This window comes from Bufo bufo, chromosome 2, assembly GCF_905171765.1.
Source record: "Bufo bufo chromosome 2, aBufBuf1.1, whole genome shotgun sequence".
Taxonomy (NCBI): domain Eukaryota; kingdom Metazoa; phylum Chordata; class Amphibia; order Anura; family Bufonidae; genus Bufo; species Bufo bufo.
In genome coordinates, this window is record NC_053390.1 from 291,194,529 (window position 1) to 291,221,241 (window position 26,713).

General features: G+C 45.5%; 1 protein-coding gene across 2 annotated transcripts in view; it reads right to left on the reverse strand.

Moving 5' to 3' along the window:
* The window catches only part of SMTN (smoothelin), a 141,038-nt gene extending 114,803 nt beyond the window's left edge, over nucleotides 1–26,235 (reverse strand). For both annotated transcript variants that reach the window (XM_040416718.1, XM_040416719.1), the window contains exon 1: nucleotides 26,095–26,235. In XM_040416718.1, coding sequence (XP_040272652.1) covers nucleotides 26,095–26,196 — 102 coding nt within the window. In that variant the 5' untranslated portion in view covers nucleotides 26,197–26,235. The remainder of the gene's footprint in view (nucleotides 1–26,094) is intronic.
* Between the last annotated feature and the right edge of the window lie 478 nt (nucleotides 26,236–26,713).

The window sequence follows — 26,713 nt, forward strand, 5'->3', positions numbered from 1 at the left end:
ATGTTATATGCAGGTAACATCTTGCCCCCTTCCCCAACAGAGCTTTGTCCTCCAACTTCTTATCAAATACTGTTGGAATTTAGGAGATAAAATGGTTGTTGATGACCGTGGTCATGGCGCGGCTTTAATTGTTATTGGCGGGAGAGCTGGAGTTCAGATCCCCATGACCAATACTGATAGCATATCCTAATGACAAGTCATCAATATTACCGTGAGATATGGCAACACACAATACAGCCGTTTGGCAGAATGTTCAGGTGTGGGAAGACCAAGCGAATATGTCCACATGCAGCTATAGAATCAATCCCACTAGTAGGCCCTAAACTCCTGGGAGGACAGGTTATTGCTCATCATCACAATACAGTCACACAATGCCGCTCATGGCCAGAACACTCATCAGTATTAGTGCCAAAAAATAATGAAAAAAGGTTCCTGCGGCTTGTTTCTCTTGGACATTTAAAGCCTGTTAATCATAGTGCTCCTCTGCCCTAAAAAGGAAAAGTACCATTTACGATCGTGTGGACAGTCTCAGATAGCATGATGCCTGCCGAGCAAGGTCTCAGCACGGTCCTATCAGCCACACACCACCATGACCTATTTTACAGGATTGCACAAAAAGGTGTCAGTGATGTGCAAGGAACACAAAAAGCTGCAGGAGAACGTCCTCAGAAAGAACTGCAATTCCCCGTCCTCTCCAAGAAATGCAATCTCATCAAGGAATGACATGAGGGCAGATCAGGAAACAGTCATGCAGATAATGTACAACACCATGACACTTCAGCGTCTGGTCTCCAGCCTACAACCTCCTCATCCTACAGAAGGAACCTCTCATGTGTCTTGTATACATTACATGATACACAAAGTCTAAACTGCCCAGCCATATCAAAGACGACCGTCCATAAGTACGCATTACATATGTTGTAGGCTGCCGTAAACTGTGCTGGCGACCTAGTAGGCGACACAAGGATAGCAGATATTTTCCATGGATAGTACCATATAGTACAGTCATTTCCCAGACATTTATAGAAAGATCAGGCTCCGGGTCAATGGCGCTTTAAAATTCAACATGGTTTGGGAAAATTAACACTGTACATACGTGACTCCAAAATGACTGCATGAGGATCTGACCCTAAATAGAAATACCGATTACATGAATATAACATCATCAAAAAGTCAGTAAAGGCTCGTTCACATTCACGTTGGAGGCTCCGTCAAAGAGTTCGTTAAAAATCGTGGAGAGAAAAGGGTCAGCTATTTGCCGAATCCGGCACTTCTGTTAATAACGGTGATGTGAACGAGCCTGAACATCTTTACTGCTGGGATCCCTATAACACGGTTGTCAACTAATGACATTTGTCAGATGACATCCAAGAAAATGAGGACAGCAGCACATGCAGTTTGAATTTTTTTGTTGGGTAAAGCCCCCTTTGTACATATATCCTTCCCGTTGTGTGGCACCCCCACTCTCAGAATGCACATGTGAGGGCTAGGACTGCATCTAATGCCAGCACCCTAAAGTTTAAATACATGAAGGGTTGCTTTCTGGTCTCAGGAGGAGAATTGCCAACTCCTCTGAAAGTCCAGGAGATCTCCCTTTTCTCAGGAGTCTCACAGACATTCCAGGAGAGTTGGCATGTATGACTATTGGGAGGAGACCTATGGAGCAGTGGCCAAGAATGCCAGCAGACCTCTCCATAGAAGTGTATAGGATACTGAGAAACAACTGATTGAGTGCATCCATAGAGGTTATTTATATTTGTCAAAAACCTCTTTGAAAGGGGGACTGTCACTTTGAGACCTTAAAGGCTATGTACACCTTAAAGGGGTTGTCTCATCATAGACAATTGGGGCAAATCGCTAGGATATATCAAGAACGGAGCCCTGCAAGTGAAGCAGGGAGCACTGCACATGCGCAGCCGCTTTCCATTCATTTTCTATGGGGCCTGCAAAAATAGCCGAGCGCTGTTTAGGCTATTCCCGTCAGCCCCATAGAAATGAATGGGAGCGGGGGCCACGCATGCGCGGTACGCTCCCATTCACTTTCATGGGGAGCCAGCTTGGTGGTGGCTGGACCGGAGTCCTCCAGCCACCACCTTGCGGGGCTCCGTTCTCTATATAGGTGCGGGTCCCAGTGGTGGGACCTGCACCTATAAGACAATGGGGGCACATCCTAGCGATATGCTCCCATTGCCTATGATGAGACAACCTCTTTAAGGGGAAATTCTTTTTTTTATTGCATTGTACTCATTTTGTGCTAAAAATCATTTTTTTTTATTGGTCTTTATTGCAAATATGGAACCCTTTTTTCTGTACAGAGCTGAGATGCTCTAATAGAGGGATCTGAATTTTCTCTCTGCTTCGTCTGATGGGCTCCTCATCTCTGACATTATAAACACTCATTATAGCTCACTTCTCATCTTACTGATAATAATGTGGCTTAAATAAGTGTTTATGACCTCTCAGTAGTTTTGAGATAAAGGATATTAGACTGCCACAAAGTGAAAGCAAAAAGTACCAATCACACAGCTAGATAAACAGTTAACCCTTTGTGACAGAACAGCTCAATATATTTATTAAAGACCAATTGAAATAAAATAATTTTTAGCCAAAAATGCAGTACTAAAAATAATTTGCCTACGAAGGTGTACATAGCCTTTAAAAAGGGTGTTGTATGTGAATTGTTATTCTAATGGATATTCCTCTGAAAGGTCCTAAGTCTGTGTCTGATCATCATTGCTGGACCAGGAAGCAGACAGTGACAAGAGGACCTGACGGTAGGGGATCCATGAGGTGACCAACCTCAACACAGCCCTACATAGTCGCTTTATAATAGAATACCCCTTTAACACAATTCTCATCGCTGGAGGAAAGGAGGACAATGATGATAATCTAGTCTGGTCATAAGATTTGTCATTTAATAGGCAATGCTGCACAACCTTTAAACATATAGGCTGTATGAAACCTACATAAGCATTGTAAGTGGTCTTTACACCTACTGCTTTTTGCACACTCTGGGAGGCAAACAAACTATATTAGGACCAACTGCAAAACGCATCCATCACATATCACCTACCTTGCCAAACTAACTATAGTGTCCACAGCATTCTGCAAGGTCATAAAAGGAACAGGAGCAAATAAATGTGTTACACATGGCTTAGTGATCATCACTAGGACCATGAGCTTGAAATATGTACAGGGCTACATTTGCCTGGTGTTTGGCACGGTAACCCAGCATTTGCATTGATTTCCTCTAGGTACTCCTGGTTCCATCTACACTCCAGAGACATATCTGCTAAAGCTGTGAACATCTACAGACATCACAAACATGTGGTTCATCCTATATATATAGTCCATGAACCCAAGACTAAAAATCTTTATCCAGTAATCACCCCATATTACTTCTTCCATATGTCTCAAAGCTACTTGAGCAACATGTCAATTCTGAACTATCCCCTCATCAATCCTCCTGCTCCCTCTTTGACCGGCTACAATCTGGCTTCTGACCCCACCACTCAACTGAAACTGCCCTCACCAAAGTCACCAATGACTTACTAACAGCCAAAACCAAAAAACATTACTCTGTCCTCCTTCTCCTTGACCTGTTCTCTGCCTTTGACACTGTCGACCACTCCCTTCTGTTACAAACTCTCATCTCTTGGCATCACTGACCTGGCCCTCTCCTGGACCACATCATACCTCACGGAGCGGACGTTTAGCATCTCCCACTCTCACACCACCTCCTTGTCTCATTCCCTCTCTGTTGGTGTCCCGCAAGGCTCTGTCCTAGGACCCCTAGTCTTCTCCATCTACACTTTCGGCCTGGGACAGCTCAGAGTCCCATGGCTTTCAGTATCACTTTTATGCTGACACACAAATCTAGCTCTCTGGTACAGACATCACCACCTTACTATCTAAAATCCCACAGTACCCATCTTCCATATCCTCCTTCTCCTCTTGCTTTCTAAAACTTAACATGGATAAAACTGAATTCATCATCTTTCCCCCCCATCTTGCTCAACCCCCCCCCCCCCCCCCTTCCCCAACAGACCATTCTATCAAGATCAATGGCTGCACACTATCCCCGGTCACCCAAGTCCGCTGCCTTAGAGCAACCTTGGATTCTGCCCTCTCCTTCAGACTGCACATCCAAGCCCTTTCCACCACCTGCCGCCTCAAACTCAAAAACATCTCCCGCATCCGCAGTTTCCTCAACTTTGAGTCTGTGAAAATGCTTGTACATGCCCTCATCATCTCCCGCCTAGACTACTGCAACATCCTCCTCTGTGGCCTTCCATCTAGCACTCTCACCCCTCCAATCTATCCTCAACTCTGCTGCCCAACTAAGGCTACTTTCACACTCTCGTTTGGTGCGGATCCGTCATGGATCTGCACAGACGGATCTGTTCAGAACGGATGCGTTTGTATTATCTTTAACATAGCCAAGACGGATCCGTCTTGAACACCATTGAAAGTCAATTGAGAACGGATCCATTTTCTTTTGTGCCAGATTATATCATAGAAAACAGATCCATCCCCATTGACTTACATTGTGTGCCAGAACGGATCCATTTGGCTCAGTTTCGTCAGACGGACACCAAAACGCTGCTTGCAGCGTTTTGATGTCCGCCTTCAAAGCGGAATAGAGACTGAACTGATGCAAACTGATGTATTCTGAGCGGATCCTTTTCCATTCAGAATGCACTAGGGCAAAACTGATCCGTTATGAACCGCTTGTGAGAACTCTGAACGGATCTCACAAAGGGAAAGCCAAAACGCCAGTGTGAAAGTAGCCTTATCCACCTCTCACCCAGTTATTCCTCTGCCAATCCCTTCACTGGCTCCCCATTGCCCAGTGAATTCAGTTCAAAATACTAAAATACATACAAGGCCGTCCACAACCTGTCCCCTCTCTACATTTCTGAGCTACTTTCCCGATACATCCCCGACCCTCACAAGACCTCCTTCTCTCCTCTTATCTCTTCCCACAATCGGCTCCAAGATTTCTCCCGTGCATCCCCCACACTGGAACTCGCTACCCCAACATATCAGACTCTCACCTACAGTGGAATCCTTCAAAAGAAACCTGAAAACCCACCTCTTCAGACAAGCCTACAACCAGTGACCCTGCTGCCTCTATACCGCCATGACCAACTTCACCCGCACCTACTGTGTCCTTCTCCCATACCATGTAGATTGTAAGCCCTCACGGGCAGGGCCCTCTCTCCTTCTGTACCAGTCTGTAACTCGTCTTGTTTATGATTAGTGCAATTGTCTGCATTATGTATGTAAACCCCTTTTCATATGTACAGCGCTATGGAATGAATGGCGCTTTAAAAATAAATAATAGACGCCCTTTTAGTCCGTAAAAGGTTATAGGCCATTATTAATATTTTACCCCATAGAAAAAAAAAACCAACGTGTGAACCAGCCTAGGGAACTTTCCTTGACTTACTCCCATCAGCTTGAGAACAGAAGTTGATGTCTGCATTTACCATAATTGCACGTTTCCTGATGTTATTAGCTTGACGTATATGAAGTGGAGGAATCTGGTGCACTGCTGATAACGCGTGGTAAGTGTCTAATCACAGAGATGGTACGAGTCCTAATATAGCCATGTAGCAAGCGCAATTATACATAGAAATGGCCAAGAACGAGCTCCAGAAATACAGGATCTTTGCAGAGAAGGACCTGTTAGCACGTACTAGACAACTGGCCATAGGCATGAGATTTACACACTAAAATGGACACGTTTTCTAATAGAATTACACACATTCACCAGCGGACGAGCTAGGAAGGGTCAGGTGGGCCAGACATACAGAATCGGTGTAAAGGAAAACGGTCCATAACAACCAGATTCCACTTTTCAGAATCCGATCAGTTGCCATGCAATTACGCCAGTTTTCCTTTACACCAGTTTGATAAATCTTCGTCCTTGTCCGTTGAAGAAGCCATCTGCCGGCCGGGATGCTTACAAATCTCTAAGCATGGCATCATTTGGGGGCTCAAGGGAGGATATCTTCTGCACTTAGGAAAGTCTGTGCTGTCATGGCAGCTACACTCAGACAAGGGCCGTGTGCCACATCAGAGGTCGCAATAATGCCTGTACAAGCGTCACAGAGGCCTGTTCAGGCAATTTTACGCTTTGAAAAAATACGCATTAAGGCTTTTCATGCAGTTAACTGGCGCACTGCATGCTGTGAAGCTCATGGGCAGCTCAGCAATACTGCTGTTGCCCAAAACATCCAATAGCTAAGCTCCTAGGTGTAGGGTTGGCAGCAAGTAAGGAGCTTGTTATTAGGGAGGGAGGCTGCTTATTGGCCAATCTCAGCGCGCTGCTTCTCCAGAGTCCCTGACTGTGTAGGCCAACTAGTGGCTGGCAGAGGAAAGATCCATGAAGACGGGAGAGCAGCCCCTGAGGACAAGCTGATAAGGAGCTGTGGACGGACAGACCCCCGGGGTAATGGGATCACTTAGAGTGCAGGGTGGCTGCATTCTTCTGACTGTGGAGCCAGCTGCCGACATCAGAGGTGAGGAGGTGATTGAAGACAAGAGATCATCATACCTCTTGGAGTCTTGACATCAGATTGTGAAGTCCGATGCTGTGTTCTCCCTGTGTTAGGTGCTCAGCCAGAGCCTGCTGGTGCAGTGATCAGTGAGTCCAGAGCTCTGAGCATTGCAGAGGACTCGCTGATCACTGCACCAGCAGGCTGCAGCTCAGGTGCTCAGCAAGAGCCTGTGGATTAACTGAATACTGCACCAGCACGTTCTGGCTGAGTGCAGTGATCAGTCTATATCATGTTAATGCAGTGCTCCGTGTATTTTTTTGCCCCATCAGCATCATCCCAGCAAAGATATTTCTGCGCTGCTCGGTCATCTCCTGTGTGGGCACTGGATCGACCTAGCAGATCCCCCATTGTGGGGATAATCATGGTGCTGATCGGCCAATGTAATACTGGAGATGCAGAGCACTGATAATTTGCCATTTTGGCTGCATTATATTTTAAATATGATGGAGAAAACAAGAGTTTTTAAAATTGCACAAAAAAGTCAGAAACGTAAAATTGTCTAAATTTGCTATTTATGTACAGAAGACAATTCTGGAGTAGACCGATAACGGTTTACTGATTACTGCCACTTTCGTACTCCACTTCGGCTGAAAATACTCGTCAAAAATGGCAAGAGGAGTATTTTTACTCTTTCGGAAAAAAAAAAAAAAAAATGTAGTGCGACCTCTGAAAGACGGCATCACCAGACATTGCGGGGAACGGCTTCTATAGAACGGCACCTGGACTGAAACTGATGGGGGAAATTTATCAAGACCTGCACTCCAGATTCCTGCCTTCAGAAAGTCATAAAATAGGCCGTGTGGCTTCTTGAGGTCAATTATTTTGACTCTTACACCACTTCAGTTTCGAAAAGTGGGCTGGAACGTTCGTGTGGTCAGCCATGTTAGTTTCACTCCAGTTTTATCACTGCATATAAGTCAGTCCAATAGGGAAGTGGTGTAAAAAAAAAACGGAGTAGCATTTCTAGACAGACGTGTTCGCTTAAAAGACGAGCCAAATTACACAACATGTGACATTAGATTAATCTGCCTCAAAGTACACCAACACAGACATAACCCACATTGATTTCAGATATAACCCACATGATAGTTACATTTGAAAGGGTAGATTTCTGTATCGTGTGCTTTTCATTACTGAAAACTGGATGTCAATTCTGGAAAGTGTCAATGGGATTGCACATACTCATCCCTTTATGGGTTTCTCTTTTTTTTTTTTTTCTGTATATTGAAAAAACTTGTTAATAAAAAATTATCTGAGGAAAAAAAAAAAAAAAAAAAAAAAAAGCTCTCTGCTTGTCCTGCTCTTCTGACAAGATTAGAGGGCAGCTATATTAACACTCATCCCGAACTGTTCCACTTCTCGGCCCAGGTATCAGAGCTTGATACAAGTGGACCTGGAGGGTCATCCGACTGTTACTTCCAGGGTCAGAAAAGAAAGCAGAAGTTAAATTGGCAACTGTTGTACTTGACGATTAGTCTAGTAAATGAACAGGAGCATAACTGATGACAGGTCAACGTGATGAAACCAAGCATTTCACAACACCAGTAACAAGAAACCAATTAAACTATACACGAGGCACCTTCATCTGACAAAGGCTTTGGAGCCAAATTAAGTTAATTGCCTAAACAATAGAAAGTACAGGACTTCCAGTTCTTCTCATCAGCGGACAGCGCCTGCCGTAATCAGAGATATACGTGGTGGCACAGTAAAGTGCTATAATGGACTATTACGCCACATGGAGTGGACTACACAGCTCAATTAAGCAGGCGCCATAGACGTCAGATTGTGTGACAAGTATTTTTGCTTGAATCCAATTGTACAGGCCTGATTATGGCACGTTGCTGATAAAAAATAAAATAAAAAAGTCCATTTTTGGCTGGTGTTAGTGCCACATACATAACCAACAAAGGGCATCTGGCAGCAGATCTGTACCTATGAACCTGGCTGACCTGTTACATGTGTGCTTGGCAGCTGAAGGCATCTGCGTTGGTCTCATGTTCATATGTGTCCGTTTTGATGATAAAATGTTTTATTATATGCAAATAAGCCTCTAGGAAATGTTAGCAGTGGTAAGATCCCTGGTACCCCCACTAATCCTGAGAACAGAGCGTCTGTAGCAGAGGTTGGCAAGGACACATGGGCACTATTCATTGTACCCAGATATCTGGCCTATAGAACTACAGTAGTCATTCCACTCAAAATGACTATTAAAAAAAAGAAAGAAATCCTAACCCTACTGTCTAAGGCTACTTTCACACTGGCGTTTTGGTTTCCGTTTGCGAGATCCGTTCAGCGCTCTCACAAGCGGTCCAAAACGGATCAGTTTTGCGTAATGAATTCTGAATGGTTAAGGATCCGCTCAGAATGCATCAGTTTGCCTCCGATCAGTCTCCATTCCGCTTTGGAGGCGGACACCAAAACGCTGCCTGCAGGATCCATCATGACCCACAATGTAAGTCAATGGGGACGGATCCGTTTTCTCGGACATAATCTGGCACAACAGAAAACGGATCCGTCTCCCATTGACTTTCAATAGTGTTCAAGACGGATCCGCCTTGGCTGTGTTACAGATAATACAAACTGATCTGTTCATGACGGATGCAGACGGTTGTATTATTTTAAGGGTACTTTCACACTTGCGGCAGAGGATTCCAGCAGACAGTTCAGTCGGCAATCTGGACGCAAACAGATGCAGATCCGTCTCACAAATGCATTGCAATACCGGATCAGTCTTTCCGGTTGTCATCCGCAAAAACGGATCCAGTATTTATTTTTCACAGATTTAATGGTCTGCGGACGGAAAGAACTGATCCGTTTTGCCGGAACACTTGGGCATTAATGCATTACAATGGAAATTAATGCCGGATTCGGCATTCCGGCAAGTGTTCAGGATTTTTGGCCAGAGAGAAAACTGCAGCATGCTGCGGTATTTTCTCCAGCCAAAAAATGTAAGAGGGACTGAACTGATGCATCCTGAACGGATTGCTCTCCATTCAGAATGTATTAGGATAAAACTGATCAGTTCTTTTCCGGTATAGAGCCCCTAGGACGGAACTCAATACCGGAAAAGAATAACGCTAGTGTGAAAGTACCCTAACAGATCCGCCCAATACGCGAGTGTGAAAGTAGCCTTAAGGACTAGCTGCTCAGATGCCACCATCACTGCTGGCATTCTAAACATGGGCAGAGGTTTCACCAGCTTTACATTAAAAATGACATGACCAGACTTGAATCCAGTTAAATAGTCACTGTATTCCAACATGAATTTCACGTGCTCTGCTTTTTTTCGCTCAGTATTTGAAGAGCAGGTTTGTCCTAACCTGTTATTATCCCCATATTACCCACATAAAGCAATGTGAGGAATTACAGTATAGTCAGACAGGGCAACATTGTATTTGATCTACGGCAAATGAAAGAGTGAACAATGAAAGTTGATGTAATCCGAGGATGATGAGTGATTGGTACTAATAGGTGGGGGGGGGGGGGGGGGAAAGCTTTCACTGTTCCAGCAAGTCAGGAAAGTACGCTGGTATGCGAATTCACATTATCCTCTAATCTTCTCAGCTATGGATCACGTGCCTGACATTTTAATGCTAAATTATGGGATTCAGAACACATGGCAAAGCCACGGGCGGAGGAGGCTCGGCCGGTGCAAAGGTAGTTATGTCAACCTGCACACTAATCCCTTCCCACCTCACCAACATCAATACATATAGACTCTGCAGGGACAACACATTTTTATGATGGCGACCTAGATGAAGCTAATGGTGTGCTGAAACCAACCGTACCAGGCAGTCACAGAACCCGAAAGGATTGGTTCCAACATTAGGACCATCAAACACGGCCATAATTCACACCAACGGGTAGAGTCTTTAGATGACGACACTCAGGAACATCAAAGTCCAAGCCAAGGATCCTGGAGGAGACAGGAGATGCAGTGAAGACATAATATGTTGTCTGCTGATGAACTCCTGAAGATCTGTTTCCCCTGCAGCTTCCCTGCTTTGTTCTCAGGGGATTTCTGTGCAAAAAATAAGCCTAAGAGCTTATGCACACGGAAGTGCCATGTTTTGGGGTCTGCAAATTGCGGATCCACAAAACACAGATGCCTACAGTTGTGTGTGCCGCAATTTGCCGAATGGAACGGGTGGGCCATGATAGAAATGCCTATTCTTGTCTGCATAGGACAAGCTCTTTTTTTTTTCCGGGGCCACTGAACAGAGCAATGTGCTGTCCGCATCTTTTGAGACCCCATTGAGGTGAATGGGTCTGCATCCGGGCCGCAAAAAGTGTGGTTCAGATGCTGACCGAAACAACGGCCGTGTGCTTGAGCCCTAAAATCGGCTTAAAGGGAACCCGTCACCGGGATTTTGTGTATAGAGCTGAGGACATAGGTTGCTAGATGGCCACTAGCACATCCGCAATACCTAGTCCCCATAGCTCGGTGTGCTTTTATTGTGTAAAAAAACCGATTTGATACATATGCAAATTAACCTGAGATGAGTCCTGTCCCTGACTAATCTCACGTACAGGACTCATCTCAGGGTAATTTGCATATGTCTAAAATCGGTTTTGTTTTTTTTACACAATAAAAGCACACAGAGCTATGGGGACTGGGTATTGAGGATGTGCTAGCGGCCATCTAGCAACCCATGTCCTCAGCTCTATACACAAAATCCAGGTGACAGGTTCCCTTTAAGGGTCCATTGACACGTCCGTAATTTGGGTCCGCATTCGTTACACAATTTGCGGACCCCTTCACTTTCAATGGGGCTGGAACAGATGCGAATCCGCATTTCCGGGATCCGCAATTCCGTTCCTGAAAAAAATAGAACATGTCCTATTCTTGTCCGCAATTGCAGACCAGAAAAGGCATTTTCTATTTTAAGTGTCTGATGTGCGGTCCGCAAAACACTTACGGACGTGTGAATGGACCCTAAAATTTCTGTTATGTGAACATAACTGAAGCAGACAGTCCAAGAGACGAATGGCTCCCTCAAATGTGCTACTGCAGTACATTCTGAGAAATAAGTTTGACAACTCTACTATCTGCACACCGCTGCGGGCTATCTTGCATAAATTCCACACTAAATTCCGTGCGTTTCCGCACCAAATTCACATGTGTTAACTTGCAGATTGTGTTGTGGATTTTCTATTGAAAAGGGTGAAATCTGCACCATAAACCGCACAAACTGTTGAAATGCAATCACCTCTGCGATTACTACAGCAATCTCTCGCCCCCATACATATTCATTGGTTCTTGTTCAGCAGATCCCCATTTACACGGGACAATTTGCTGCCCAAAAAATAATGGTTTTAGGAGCAATGTGATGGACGGCACCTTTATACAGTCACACAATGATCGGGAATGAGTGTTCTCTCCCAGTGTAAAAGGCCATTGAGCCCTGCATGTATACAATACCCACCTATAAGGGGTCACTCCGCATAGAATATTGCTTTTGTTCTTCCACAAACACTTTAACATCTGTTAGAGAGCACTTTTCCTCCCTTCTCCACTGAAACTAGTTAAACCATTTCCAGCGATTGTTTCCCCTTGCTCATCCTTAAGGCGCTGAAAAGCTTAAAGTGGGAAAGCGGCCATAAAAGTCTCTGCGGAAAGAAAGCGAAACACCTGCAGGACCATAGTCTTTAGGTGGTACAGCTGGGCCATGAAAGCCGCTGGCTCACAAGGGATAGTTTTCCATTACACCACAAAGCCAAGCAGGTAAAAGTGATGTAATCTCCATAAAATGACTGGAAAATTCAACTAATGTAACTAAAGAGTAAGAAAAATATACGTATAACCGGACAATACCATATATAGCGCATTTACAGTGCTTCAGTAGTCTAGTAGCGGAAGTAACGTTCTTCAAGTGAATGAAACATGAAGAAAATGCACTTTTAACAATGGACTGAGCATTATCACCTATATGTCCTTTACAAGGGAAACTCTAAAAACATCTGGGAGACTTGTTTATTGTTAAAATAATTAAGAAAAAAATAAATAAAAATTATATGAAACAATAGAATATTGCACCGGAATAAAGCTGGCAGGACATGGAAATTCTTTAGGGACCATAGGAGCAAAGCTAAAAGGGTTTTCCAGGAGTTCGATAATGATGACCTATCTTATCCTTAAAGGAGTTTTCTAGGAGTAACATTTTGGTTATCCATCTTCAGTAGTGTTGAGCGAAGCGAGCTTCGGATGCTACATCCAAAGTCGCTTCGTTCAGCACTTCGAAATAATACGGTCCGGAGATCCATGTATGGGCTCCGGTGATCTAAAGTTAGTTATTCACGATGTCGTGCGTGACTTTGCTGAATAACTTCAGTAGTTGATTTTTAAAGTGGAAATCCACTTTAAAGGGGGTTGTCCAAGTTATAGATATTTATTCTAATGTGCCTTATATCATCCTAAACAATCATTTTGTAAATTACTTTATATTTTCTTTTGGTCCCGTTTCACCCGTAACGCTGCGCGTCACGTGACTCCCGACGTCATCCTCCAGGCTCCTGTGATGACATCTCGTGTACAGGTTTATTCCTGCCTGAGGGAGTGGCCCAGCTCTGTACACGAAACGTCAGAGCCCCTGTGCCCGCCCCTCTCTGAGCAGCTTGCTGCCGGCCGGCCCCTATGAGGAATCGCGTATGCGCGATCTCTGCCCTGTGAAAACAGCGTTCCCGTCACAAGTGATTCGGCCCATAAGTAATTCTATGTGAATATAAGAAATATATATATCTATATGTAATCTATATCTGCAGTGTAGGGGAGGGGATGGGTAGATTGCTCACACCCACAAATATTCATGAGGGAGAACTCAGTGATTGTTGTTATACGCTCCCACAGCATGTAAACAAAGAAGGCACTATGCAGAGTTTTTTTTTTTTTTATATATATAAATCCTACTTAACCACCTGCCATCTGGGCCATTTGCCCCCTTCCTGACCAGGCCAAATTTTGCAAACCTGACAGATCTCACTTTATGTGGTAATAACTTTGGAACGCCTTTATTTATCTAAGTCATTCAGAGATTGTTTTCTCGTGACACATTGTACTTCATGATAGTCATAAATTTGAGTCAAAATATTTCACCTTTATTTATGAAAAAATCCCAAATTTACCCAAAAAGTTGAAAATTCGCAATTTTCTAAATTTCAATTTCTCTGCTTTTAAAACAGAAAGTGATACCTCATAAAATATTTATTACTTAACATTCCCCATATGTCTACTTTATGTTGGCATCATTTTGGAAATGTCATTTTATTTTTTTAGGACGTTAGAAGGCTTAGAAGTTTAGAAGCAATTCTTCAAATTTTTAAGAAAACTGCCAAAACCCACTTTTTAAGGACCAGTTCAGGTCTGAAGTCACTTTGTGGGGCCTACATAGTGGATACCCCCAGAAATGACCCCATTGTAGAAACTACACCCCTCAAGGTATTCAAAACCGATTTTACAAACTTTGTTAACCCTTTAGGCGTTCCACAAGAATTAAAGGAAAATGGAGATCAAATTTTTAAATTTCACTTTTTTGGCAGATTTTCCATTTTAATCAATTTTTTTTCTTTAACACATCAATGGTTAACAGCCAAACAAAACTCAATATTTATTACCCAGATTCTGCGGTTTACAGAAACACCCCACATGTGGTCATAAACTGCTGTATGGGCACACAGCAGGGCGCAGAAGAAAAGGAACTCCACATGGTTTTTAGATGCCATGTCCCATTTGAAGCCCCCTGATGCACCCTTACAGTAGAAACTCCCAAGAAGTGACCCCATTTTGGAAACTAGGGTATAAGGTGCCAGTTTTATTGGTACTATTTTTGGGTACATAAGATTTTTTGATCATTCATTATAACACTTTATGGGGCAAGGTGACCAAAAAATTGTTTGTTTTAGCACAGTTTCTATTTATTTATTTTTACAGCGTTCACCTGAGGGGTTCAGTCAAGTGACATTTTTATAGAGCAGATTGTTATGGACGTGGCGATACCTAATATGTATACTTTTTCTCATTTATTAAAGTTTTACACAATAATAATTTTTTTGTTTCAAAAATGCTATGTTTTAATGTGTCCATGTTCTGAAAGCTATAGTTTTTTTTATTTTTTTAAGAGATTTTCTTATGTAGGGGGCTCATTTTTTGCGTGATGAGGTGACGGTTTTATTGGTACTATTTTGTGGGACATACGCGTTTTTGATCACTTGGTGTTGCACCTTTTGTGATGCAAGGTGACAAAAATTGCTTGTTTTGACACAGTTTTTTTTTTTTTTTTTTTTTTTTACGGTGTTCACCCGAGGAGTTAGGTCATGTGATATTTTTATAGAGCTGGTTTTTACGGACCCGGCAATACCAAATATGTCTATTTTATTTTATTTTTTTCTATTTTTAACATTTTTTTTTTATTCCTTACTTGGGGACTTTTTTTTTTTACATGTGAAACTTTTTTTTATTTTCAACCTTTTATTTTTATTTTTTTTATTTTACACTTTTCTTCCCCCATAAGGTCATACAAGACCTCTGGGAGACATTTACTTCACTTTTTCTTTTTTTTTTTTCACTGTTGATTTCTCCTGTAACTGGGGCTGACATAGTAGCCCCAGTTACAGAAGAAATGCACCCCTAGAGAGGCTGTACAGCAGCAATCCAGCGCTGTACAGCCTCAGAGCAGGGCTGATCGAGGTCTCTGAGAGACCTCACACAGCTCCTGCACTCTCCGGTCACGGCGGTCACATGACCGCCGGGCCGGAACAGGAAGCGCACTGCGCTTCCTGCTCTGCATACACAGCGCTCTGTGAGCGCTGTGTCTGCAGCGATCCAGAAGGCAGGGACACCTGGGCACTGTCCCTGCCTCCTCTCTGGGTTGCCCTGCTGTCACTGACAGCGGGCAACCCGATCAGCAGCTGCACGATTAGCGTGCAGCTGCTATTTCTGAAAGGATGTTTTAAAACGTGCTTTCAGAAATAGAGGTCCACCCATAGGACGTTTATATCCTATGGGCGGACGGGAAGTGGTTAAAGGGAACCTGTCATGTGGATATTTGTATATAATTAGTTAGATTATAATCAATCATTAACTACTAAAAAGTACCTTAGGCTACTTTCACACTAGCGCTCGGGTGTCCGCTCGTGCGCACCGTTTGAAAGGGCTCACGAGCGGCCCCGAACGCATCCGTCTGGCCCCAATGCATTCTCAGTGGAGGCGGATCCACTGAGAATGCATCCGCCTGCCAGCGTTCAGCCTCCGCTCCGCTCAGTGAGCGGACACCTGAACGCTGCTTGCAGCGTTCGGGTGTCCGCCTGGCTGTGCGGAGGCGAGCGGATCCGTCCACACTTACAATGTAAGTCAATGGGGACGGATCCGCTTGAAGATGACACAATATGGCTCAATCTTCAAGCGGATCCGTTCCCCATTGACTTTCAATGTAAAGTCTGAACGGATCCGCTCAGACAACTTTCACACTTAGAAAATTTTCTAAGTTTTAATGCAGACGCATCCGTTCTGAACGGATGCGAACGCCTGCATTATCGGAGCGGATCCGTCAGATGAAACATCAGACGGATCCGCTCCGAACGCTAGTGTGAAAGTAGCCTTAGATGTATTCACTTACTGGTGTGACAGATGGTTACCTCATGATATACACACAAAGATGCCACATGCTAATGAGCTGATTTGAGTCCGGCGTGATGTCATTGAGTCCAGCGTATATTTAATTCAGAGCTATAGCCACTCCCCTGCCCACCTGCTGCTGGTTCATATGGAAACAAACTGTCATTCAGCAGCAGGTGGGCGGGGAGAGTCAGGAGCTCATGCATATTCATGACTCATCATTATCAGCTGGAGCTTTTCAATACAAGATGTTGGCAGATTGACTGGGTCAATTAAAGAAAGTGACCCAGCATTGTGCTAAGAGAATCAGTCACTTATTTATGTTGCCCTTAGTTAGGACACCATAAAACTGGTGACAGGTTCCCTTTAACTCATGTATATGCAAGTATGGATGAGTTTAGTAATGTTTTTATTTCCCCATAACTCGGATAAGCCCTTTAGGGCCCCTTGCGGACGAGCATGTCCAGATTAGGTCCGGATGCGTTTCTATTGCGTTCAGTGAAAAATGTGCGATTTCGCATGCAAAGTCTGAATGTTTTGCCTGCGATCATGTTCAGTTTTTATCACGTGGGGGCAATGCATTTTGCACGCGCGTGATAAAAACTCAATGTATACAAACATCTCTTCGCAACCATCCGTGAAAAACGCATCGCATCTGCGGATGCGATTTTCACGCAGCTCCATTCACTTCTATGGGGCCAGCATTGCATGAGAGAAAAAAAATAAAATAAAAAAAAATAAATAAATAAAAATAGCTGAATATAGAACATGCTGTGATTTTCACGCAATGCACAAGTGATGCGTGAAAACCAACGCACATGTACACAGCCCCATTGAAATTAATAGGTCTGGATTCCGTGCGAGTGCAATGCGTTTGCATCACACACTGCACCCACGTGGAATACTCGCTCGTGTGAAAGGGGCCTTAAACTTGAAACTAAACTGCGCTTCTGTTCCAACTAGTCCCTCAGAACCGAAGCAGGAGTTTGGTTTCAAGTTTTAGAGGGGTTCTCCGGGAATTAAGAAAAGGAAAATACGTAAATATTACTTTATTATAAATAGATTCCCAAATACCTTACATTAGTTATAATGGCAGGTTTTGTCTGGGGAGCAATCATTAGGAGAAACAAAATGGCTGCCGTCCTATTAGTGCTAATCACACAGGAGGATAAGTTACTTCACAACACTGGTAACAGGTAAAAAGTTGCCTCATCCTCCTCTCTGCTTGTCAGGGATTATGATCCTGAATACAGTTTAATATAATAGATGAATCTTTGTGGGAATGGAGTTCATGAGGAGACATGAAGTACAGAGAGGATGGACAGGACAGACTGTGGTAATGGAGACTGCATACAAGTGCTGCTGCTCATTAGCCACATCTGCTCATGATCTCCATTCCTACAGAGATTCAGCTAAAGATCTTATTATCTGTATTCAGGATCACAATCCATGACAAGCAGAGCAGAGAAGAGGATGAGGCAGCTCTCTAAACCTGCCCTGCTGTTGCTGTGTGATCAGGACAGGTTTTGTGTGTACTACTAGGACAGCGGCCATTTTGTTTCCCCTGATTATTGCTCCCAGACAAAACGAGCCATTATAACTAATGTAAGGTATTTGGGAATATTATTTATAATGAAGTAATATTTAAGTATTTTAATTTTCTTAATTCCCGGAGAACCCTTTTAAAGCGGTTTTCCACAGAAAAAATAAATAAAAAAAATCAACTACTTCAGCTCATTGGAGCCCATACATTCTAATACTTCGCTCAATGCTAATCTTCAGGATGGGTATACATAGTTGTTAAGATTGGAAAAAGGCAAGTGTCTAAAACTTGGCACCGCCTCCGATCAGCTGTTTGAAGAGGCCACGGCACTCGGCTGAGCACTGCGGCCTCTTCACAAGCACATAGTCATTCACCGACTAGGGCTGTGCTTGGTATTGCAGCCCAGGCCACTCACTAAAATGGGGCTGAGCTGCATATAAGCCATAAAACCAATGGACATGATATCTCAGGTCCAGGAAGGTGCTGCCCTACCTTCTTGGCGAGGTATGTGGACAACTGCCATTTCAAGCCATAGCAGTTTAGCTCCATTCAATGGAGCCAAGCAGCAGGCAGGTCCTTGGCATGTCAAGTGGACAACAGGTTTCTGCCGTGGAGTGCATGAAAGACTTTAAGAGCTGTAAACCCTGCTGTGTGAACAAGCGCTAAAGGGGTTCTCCAGGATCAGTAACTATTAGGGGAATACCCGCTTCCCATTGCTCCGGTCCTGCACACTGGCTCCCATTACTCCATCTTCTGGTCCTAAACTGGTTTTCTTTTGGGTGGGGCATGGGTACGACCTTTCTTTTTATTACTTCTAGTGGAGAACGTCACTAAGTGGGCATATAGTTATAGCATATAGGCACAAGGAATCTGCCTGCATGATGTGACCATGATTACTTCTATAGGAAGATTCCTCTAACGCGGCATGCTATAACATGACATTTGTAAGGAGCTTCCATATGGGCCGGTAGAAAGACTATACAAGCTGTATTAGGATGGAACCTATTGATTATAAAAAAGTGACGTGACACCCACTCACACTTGACGGCAGAAGTCAACTGCAACAATTAAAAACACAGGATCAGCAGAGAAGGACCTATGGGAAATTCTTTATTTTTAAATTAGCAGCACTGAGGTTTTTAAATAAAATCCAACAGTTTAGGCTACTTTCACACTCGCGTTAGGTGCGGATCCGTCTTGTATCTGCACAGACGGATCCGCACCAATAATGCAAACGCTTGTATCCGTTCAGAACGGATCCGTTTGCATTTTTTAAGAAATGGGGGGCAGACCAATGAATAAAGTAATCCTGAGAGTGCATTATTCTTTAAAAAAAAAGTCTAAGTCAAAATGACTTGCATTGAAAGTCAATGGGGAACGGATCCGTTTTCAATTGCATCATATTGTGTCAGTGAAAAACGGATCCGTCAGGCTCTGCATAGTTAGACGGTCACCAAAACGCTGAAAGCTGCGTTTTATAGTGATCGTCTAAAAATCGCAACGGAGACTAATCACAGCCAAATTGATGCATTCTGATCCATTCAGAATGCATTGGGGCTGAACTGATCCGTTTTGGGCCGTTTGTGAGAGCCTTGGAACGGATCTCACAGGCGGACCCAGAAACGGCAGTGTGAAAGTAGCCATACCCATAAGGCTAGGGTCAGGTCTAAACCCCCGCCGTAGGACAGATTACCGCTGCACAGCATGTAGTAGTATGTTGTCCAGGGGAAGCCGTAATGGACTTCTGATTGCCCCCATTATAGTCAAAGGGATTTGTTCGCCAGCTTCAGTTTTCTTCCCATTCCTATACCAGAAGAGAAGATGAAGTGCCCCAGATGCAAACAGAACTCCATTTACACATACAGTTAGCAAGAATGTGCGCATTTCAGCAATAAAATGAAGAAAAACTGCAAACCTTCTATATAGTTACAAACCAAAATTCCGGCTCCCCGAACGCCTGCCAGGACTCTAACCACCTAAGTATATAATGACACCGTGCACCAGAGAGGGCTCCGCACAAATACCAGTCAAAGGCAAATTCGATGCAAAGCGTCTGTAAACTTTTTACCTTGACAATCCCTGGAGACATGGACAAGGATATTATTGGAAAACCTCAGCTCTTTCCATAAATGGAGGAGGAAAATTGCAGAATTTAGTCACGTCTACAAAAGGCAACCCCCGGCCAAAGACTCCCAGAAATAATTATACACCAAAAAATGCCTTGACACAATCAGAGGGTGAAAGACTCAGGAGCGCAGTGCCAGGGTGCACGTAAATACTCTGAATTCCTAGACGTACAGGAAATCACAGCCATTAACCCTTCTAATGCCATACTGGCAACTCACAATCAAAGGGCTGATATTTGATATATACAAGCTTCCTCACTCGATGCAACAGTCCTACCTCACTTTTCATTGCTGCTGCAACTATTCCACATCCATGTAGATTTTATCAAATGATTCCTTTTATATTCAAGGCAAAACTTAGAGGTTATGCCATGATTACTGTAAAAAATGAAAGTCATAGATAATCTAATAGATGACCATCTCTTTCTTACAAGGCTAGAACCAGCTCTGTACCTCACTTGGATCCAGAGATCTCCCCAATTATTGCTCCAATTGTTCAACTTGATTTATTTATTTATTTATCTTTGGGGGAGTGTCCTGTCTGCTGCAGCTTAGGGGGGGGGGGTGTCCTGTCTGCTGCAGCTTAGGGGGGGGGGGTGTCCTGTCTGCTGCAGCTTAGGGGGGGGGGGGGTGTCCTGTCTGCTGCAGCTTAGGGGGGGGGGGGTGTCCTGTCTGCTGCAGCTTAGGGGGGGGGGGGTGTCCTGTCTGCTGCAGCTTAGGGGGGGGGGGGTGTCCTGTCTGCTGCAGCTTAGGGGGGGGGGGGGGTCCTGTCTGCTGCAGCTTAGGGGGGGGGGGGGTGTCCTGTCTGCTGCAGCTTAGGGGGGGGGGGGGTCCTGTCTGCTGCAGCTTAGGGGGGGGGGGGGGGTCCTGTCTGCTGCAGCTTAGGGGGGGGGGGGTGTCCTGTCTGCTGCAGCTTAGGGGGGGGGGTGTCCTGTCTGCTGCAGCTTAGGGGGGGGGGTGTCCTGTCTGCTGCAGCTTAGGGGGGGGGGGGTGTCCTGTCTGCTGCAGCTTAGGGGGGGGGGTGTCCTGTCTGCTGCAGCTTAGGGGGGGGGGGTGTCCTGTCTGCTGCCGCTTAGGGGGGGGGTGTCCTGTCTGCTGCAGCTTAGGGGGGGGGTGTCCTGTCTGCTGCAGCTTAGGGGGGGGGGGTGTCCTGTCTGCTGCAGCTTAGGGGGGGGGGTCCTGTCTGCTGCAGCTTAGGGGGGGGGGGGGGGCCTGTCTGCTGCAGCTTAGGGGGGGGGGTGTCCTGTCTGCTGCAGCTTAGGGGGGGGGGTGTCCTGTCTGCTGCAGCTTAGGGGGGGGGGTGTCCTGTCTGCTGCAGCTTAGGGGGGGGTGTCCTGTCTGCTGCAGCTTAGGGGGGGGGTGTCCTGTCTGCTGCAGCTTAGGGGGGGGGGGGTCCTGTCTGCTGCAGCTTAGGGGGGGGGGGGGTCCTGTCTGCTGCAGCTTAGGGGGGGGGGGTCCTGTCTGCTGCAGCTGGTGGCTGTTATTAAAGGATGGAACACAGTATGTGCTTCCATCTCCGTAAGCAGGACAGAGAAACTAGAAGCAGGGCAAACAGCAGGTGGCGCTATACAGAGAGTTCACCGCAGATTACTGAAAAAAAAACAAAAAAACTTAAAGGGAACCTGTCATTGGGATTTTGGGTAAAGAGCTGAGGACATGGGCTGCTAGCACATCCGCAATACCCAGTCCCCATAGCTCTGTGTGCTTTTATTGTGTAAAAAGAACGATTTGATACATATGCAAATTAACATAAAAGAGTCAGATCTTACTTGTGTGACCAGAGAAGAGTCATATTTTCAAGCTCTGACTCATCTCAGGTTAATTTGCATATGGATCAAATTGGTTTTTATACACAATAAAAGCACACAGAGCTATGGGGACTGGGTATTGCAGATGTGCTAGCGGCCATCTAGCAACCAATGTCCTCAGCTCTATACACAAAATCCCGGTGACAGGTTCTCTTTAATGGAATTTTTACATTCCTATACTTAAAAGGGATGCTTCTGGTACACGGCTTTACATATAGTAGGTGCAGCACATTCGGCAGCACTATACAAGGAAAGTACAACATCTGGTAGTAATTGGCCGCTGTCCTTTGAAGGGTTTTCCAGTTTCAAGAAATAAAACAACTAAATTGACAATACACTTTCTGCATTATTTCCTCCTGGGCACACAGGTGCTCAGCTCTTAGGAGGTCACAGCTCCGATAACTACTGTAATCCATATGTAAATAAGCAGTTAAGTGCAACAAGGGGGGCCCCCAAGTCACTCTGTGCACCCCTTCCCTCTCCTTGATTGAGAGGACTGTGTTCCTGCATAGTCATTTTGCCTGGCCCCGTCAATCAAGGGAGCACCGTCAGGTGACATGACAAATGTAAATCCCCCGGTAGGGATCGACCGATTATCGGTTTTACCGATATTATCGGCAGATATTCAGGATTTTCAAAGTTATCGGTATCTAACCTTGCCGATAACGAATCGCGAACATCAATTGCGTTGCTGTCAGTGCAATCCATGTTCCCTCAGCAGCACAGGGGAGATGGAAGCAGTGTCTCCCTCCCCCTGTGCCACTGCTGCCACCAATGAGAGGAGGATGGGAGGGGCTGTGGTCACTGCGCCACCAATCATGTTAACTCACTAATTCATTCAAATTCAACAGGAGGCGGGAGCTGGCTACAGAATCATATAGCCGCACCCAACCTCCGACAAGTAGCTGCCATCCGCAGCAGTTAATCCCTGCCGCAACTGAGGGGTTAACTGCCGCGGATCGCAGGTACCGCTCAGAGGTCGGGTGCGGCTATATGATTCTGCAGCCAGCAACCGCCTCTTGTATTTGAATTAATGGGCGAGTTATCTTCATTGGTGGCGCAGTGCGCCCCCCCCCCCCCAAACCCCAGTATTAGTCATTGGTGGCAGTGGCCACAGAGTCACCCCTCCTCATTGGTGGTGCAGTGGCAGCTTCCAATTGAAGCCCCAGCAGTGTAATCCTGGCGCTCCGATCGGTTACCATGGCAGCCAGGACACTACTGAAGCCCTGGCTGCCATGGTAAGCTCCTGCTGCTGTGTGCACTATGCACAGGGCAGCAGGGAGAGTGTGAAGTCCTATTCACCCTAATAGAGCTCTAGTAGGGTGAATAGGACAAGGGTTCTAGCCCCTAAGGGAGCTGTTAGTAAAAAAAAAAAAAAAGTATTAATGAAAAAGATTTACAAAGAAAAAGCTAAACGCTAACAATAAACATGTTCATTTTCAGCAGATGTGTAGGAATTTTTTTTCTCAAAAATGAAAATGCACAGAATATAAATTATCAGCTATCGGCCTGAAAGTTCACAGATTGGTATCTGCTCTAAAAAAATAAAATAATAATAATGGTCGGTCCCTACCCCCGATGACAGAATAGTACAGTATTAGTGTTCATAGAAAGGAAGGTCATTCCTTTATTTCAAGACTATATAAATTACATAACAGCCTGCTCTACAAGATCACAGAGATCTTAAAAAGTCGACCACCCACATATGACAGAAAAGTTTAGCAACTAGAATAAAAAAAAAAAAAAAAAAAAAAAAAACATACGCAGAGTTCATGTAAAAGGATGGATAGATAATAGATAGAGGTGTCCACATTGAGTTTAATATGGGAGAGCCCACCTCGGAGCACCTCCACCCATGGGATTACTGGGAGTACAAAAGACAAGAAGCCTCGGTTCGTTGACTGACACTAAACCTCAGCTCTGAAAATGATTCATCGTGATCTAATAACAGAGCTTAATAAAATAAAGATGACAACAAGTTAATTATCAGCGCCCTGCTAAGCCTTCTGAGGATCACACCTAGGCTAGGAAGCAATAACTGGGCAATCCATAGACAGAGGGCTGGTGAGCATCCAGCTGGAGAGGACAGAAGCTGCCTCACGTAAGCTACAGCGGAGAGGCTCATGTCAGGGCACTAAGCCGAAAATCACTATTATGACAGGTTATCGTCTAGGGCCAGAGACACCTGGCTTGTCTTCAGAACCAGCTTTCCTGCCTGAATCAATGAATTATGTTGTCCCATAAGAGAATGAATGCTGTTACACTAGATGTGATGGGGCAGTGGTGTGAACACCCCCAGTTTAGGGAGCGGAGAGGGTGTGTGGAAATCAGACGGCAATCCACACGCAGCAGATAGTGGCTGAATTCATACATGACAGGCTAAATATTAGAAGCCTTTAGGCTAGGGCTCCGCTGACGTATAGGCTCCTGACAGTCTTTACACAATATTAATCCAACCTATAAAAAGGGAAGAATCCCCCCCCCCCCAAAAAAAAAAAAAAAAAAAGAAGTCATTATATAAAAATAATGAAGCACAATAGCACAATATATGCTGTGCTGCGATTTCCTCAATGGATTTGCCCTTCTGCAATGCCTAGTGTGAAATCCACAGCAAAATACATGAGAAAGCTGCAGCAGAAAATTCCACTCTGTAAAACATGCGGTACACGTGACCGTACCCCGGGGGATTGGAGTACAACAGATGGGTCTCTGATAGTGTATGGCGATTCTGTCTCCTACCTGACCCCCCACTGCAGCTAAGGCATGTCATCCAGCCAACCAGTGCCCTGCTCTATACTGATGGGGGCAAAACCCCTGAAACAGAGCTGTCAGCCAACCAGTACCCTGCTCTATACTGATGGGGGCAAAACCCCTGAAACAGAGCCGTCAGCCAACCAGTGCCCTGCTCTATACTGATGGGGGCAAAACCCCTGAAACAGAGCCGTCAGCCAACCAGTGCCCTGCTCTATACTGATGGGGGCAAAACCCCTGAAACAGAGCCGTCAGCCAACCAGTGCCCTGCTCTATACTGATGGGGATAAACCCCTGAAACAGAGCCGTCAGCCAACCAGTGCCCTGCTCTATACTGATGGGGGCAAAACCCCTGAAACAGAGCCGTCAGCCAACCAGTGCCCTGCTCTATACTGATGGGGATAAAACCCTGAAACAGAGCCGTCAGCCAACCAGTGCCCTGCTCTATACTGATGGGGATAAAACCCTGAAACAGAGCCGTCAGCCAACCAGTGCCCTGCTCTATACTGATGGGGATAAAACCCCTGAAACAGAGCCGTCAGCCAACCAGTGCCCTGCTCTATACTGATGGGGGCAAAACCCCTGAAACAGAGCCGTCAGCCAACCAGTGCCCTGCTCTATACTGATGGGGGCAAAACCCCTGAAACAGAGCTGTCAGCCAACCAGTGCCCTGCTCTATACTGATGGGGGCAAAACCCCTGAAACAGAGCTGTCAGCAAACCAGTGCCCTGCTCTATACTGATGGGGATAAAACCCTGAAACAGAGCCGTCAGCCAACCAGTGCCCTGCTCTATACTGATGGGGATAAAACCCCTGAAACAGAGCTGTCAGCCAACCAGTGCCCTGCTCCATACTGATGGGGATAAAACCCCTGAAACAGAGCTGTCAGCCAACCAGTGCCCTGCTCCATACTGATGGGGGCAAAACCCCTGAAACAGAGCTGTCAGCCAACCAGTGCCCTGCTCTATACTGATGGGGGCAAAACCCCTGAAACAGAGCTGTCAGCAAACCAGTGCCCTGCTCTATACTGATGGGGATAGAACCCTGAAACAGAGCCGTCAGCCAACCAGTGCCCTGCTCTATACTGATGGGGGCAAAACCCTGAAACAGAGCTGTCATTTGTGAGTTTACTCCGTGGTCAACAGGAGTCTAAACTTCCAAACATAATCAGAAGACCATAATCAGACACGGAGAATGCTGAAAAGACAGGCTGGGAAGAGCCAAATGGAAAAGATGGTTTAGATTATGACCTGAGAAGACTGAAGAGCCATCCATAGACAACTCTACAGCCTGCAGGGGTTAAACCTGACAACGCCTACATGACAGAATGAAGCAGCCTAAACATCACAGCAATAAACCAAGAGGGCAGTGGAGGAGGCTCGCCTGCATGCAGATTCGTTACAGTGTGTGCTCATCAGGGGTGAAGTCATTTCCTGAGCAGCCAGCATCCAGGTAGACAGCCCGCAGGCGATGGCACTCAGACATCCCCAGTCTGCTCTCTCACCTATATCCTCACACATTATCACTCCACAGACAAGAGTCGCTAAATCTGCGCCATATCCCAGTCATAAAGATTGGCAAGGAGAAGTCGCAGCATCAGTAACAGACAAAGAAGTCCGCCTGCCAGCGGGAGAGATAACCACCCAGCGCTGGAAGTGGGCACCTGGCGGGGAATGAATGCAGCACTCACCAGCTTGCGTAAGGAGCCCTCGTCCAGGGCAGAGAAGCGCTCCTCAGACATGTCCATGTCACCACTGCAGCCCTCACGTCTCCTGCTCCAGACGCTATCCATGGACTTCTGAGCTCACTGACCTCACTCACGCACCACAACTTCAAATCACTCCGTTTCCGCCCAGGACTCTGCCTTCTGCCACGCCCCTGAAATGCCACCCAACCACGTCGCGAGAGTAAGCGCTGTGCCACGCCCACCTGACGGCGGAGTGGTGGACTCGAATCCCAAGTACACGCCTCTTCGCAAGGCGCGCCGGGAGTTGTAGTGTAAGATGGGAGTACAGTACAAGCAGGTAAATAGGTCGGTTTCAAATTGGAACTGTCATTCGAAACGGTCTCCAGCGCGGATCAATGAGCCTCCTGTGTGTGATCTCAGGATCGGGGAGGGATGCGGGTGACGTCATGTGCAGACACTGAGGGTGAATGATCGCTTTCAGTAATAAATGAGTCATGCTGGTCTCTTCAACCAACTGTAGGGATTTTATTTTCCTTGTGCTCATACAGTACTTACCTCTGGCACTCTTTTTTGGGGATTAGCTGTACCCTAATTACATAATCACATTTATTATTCTAATGGC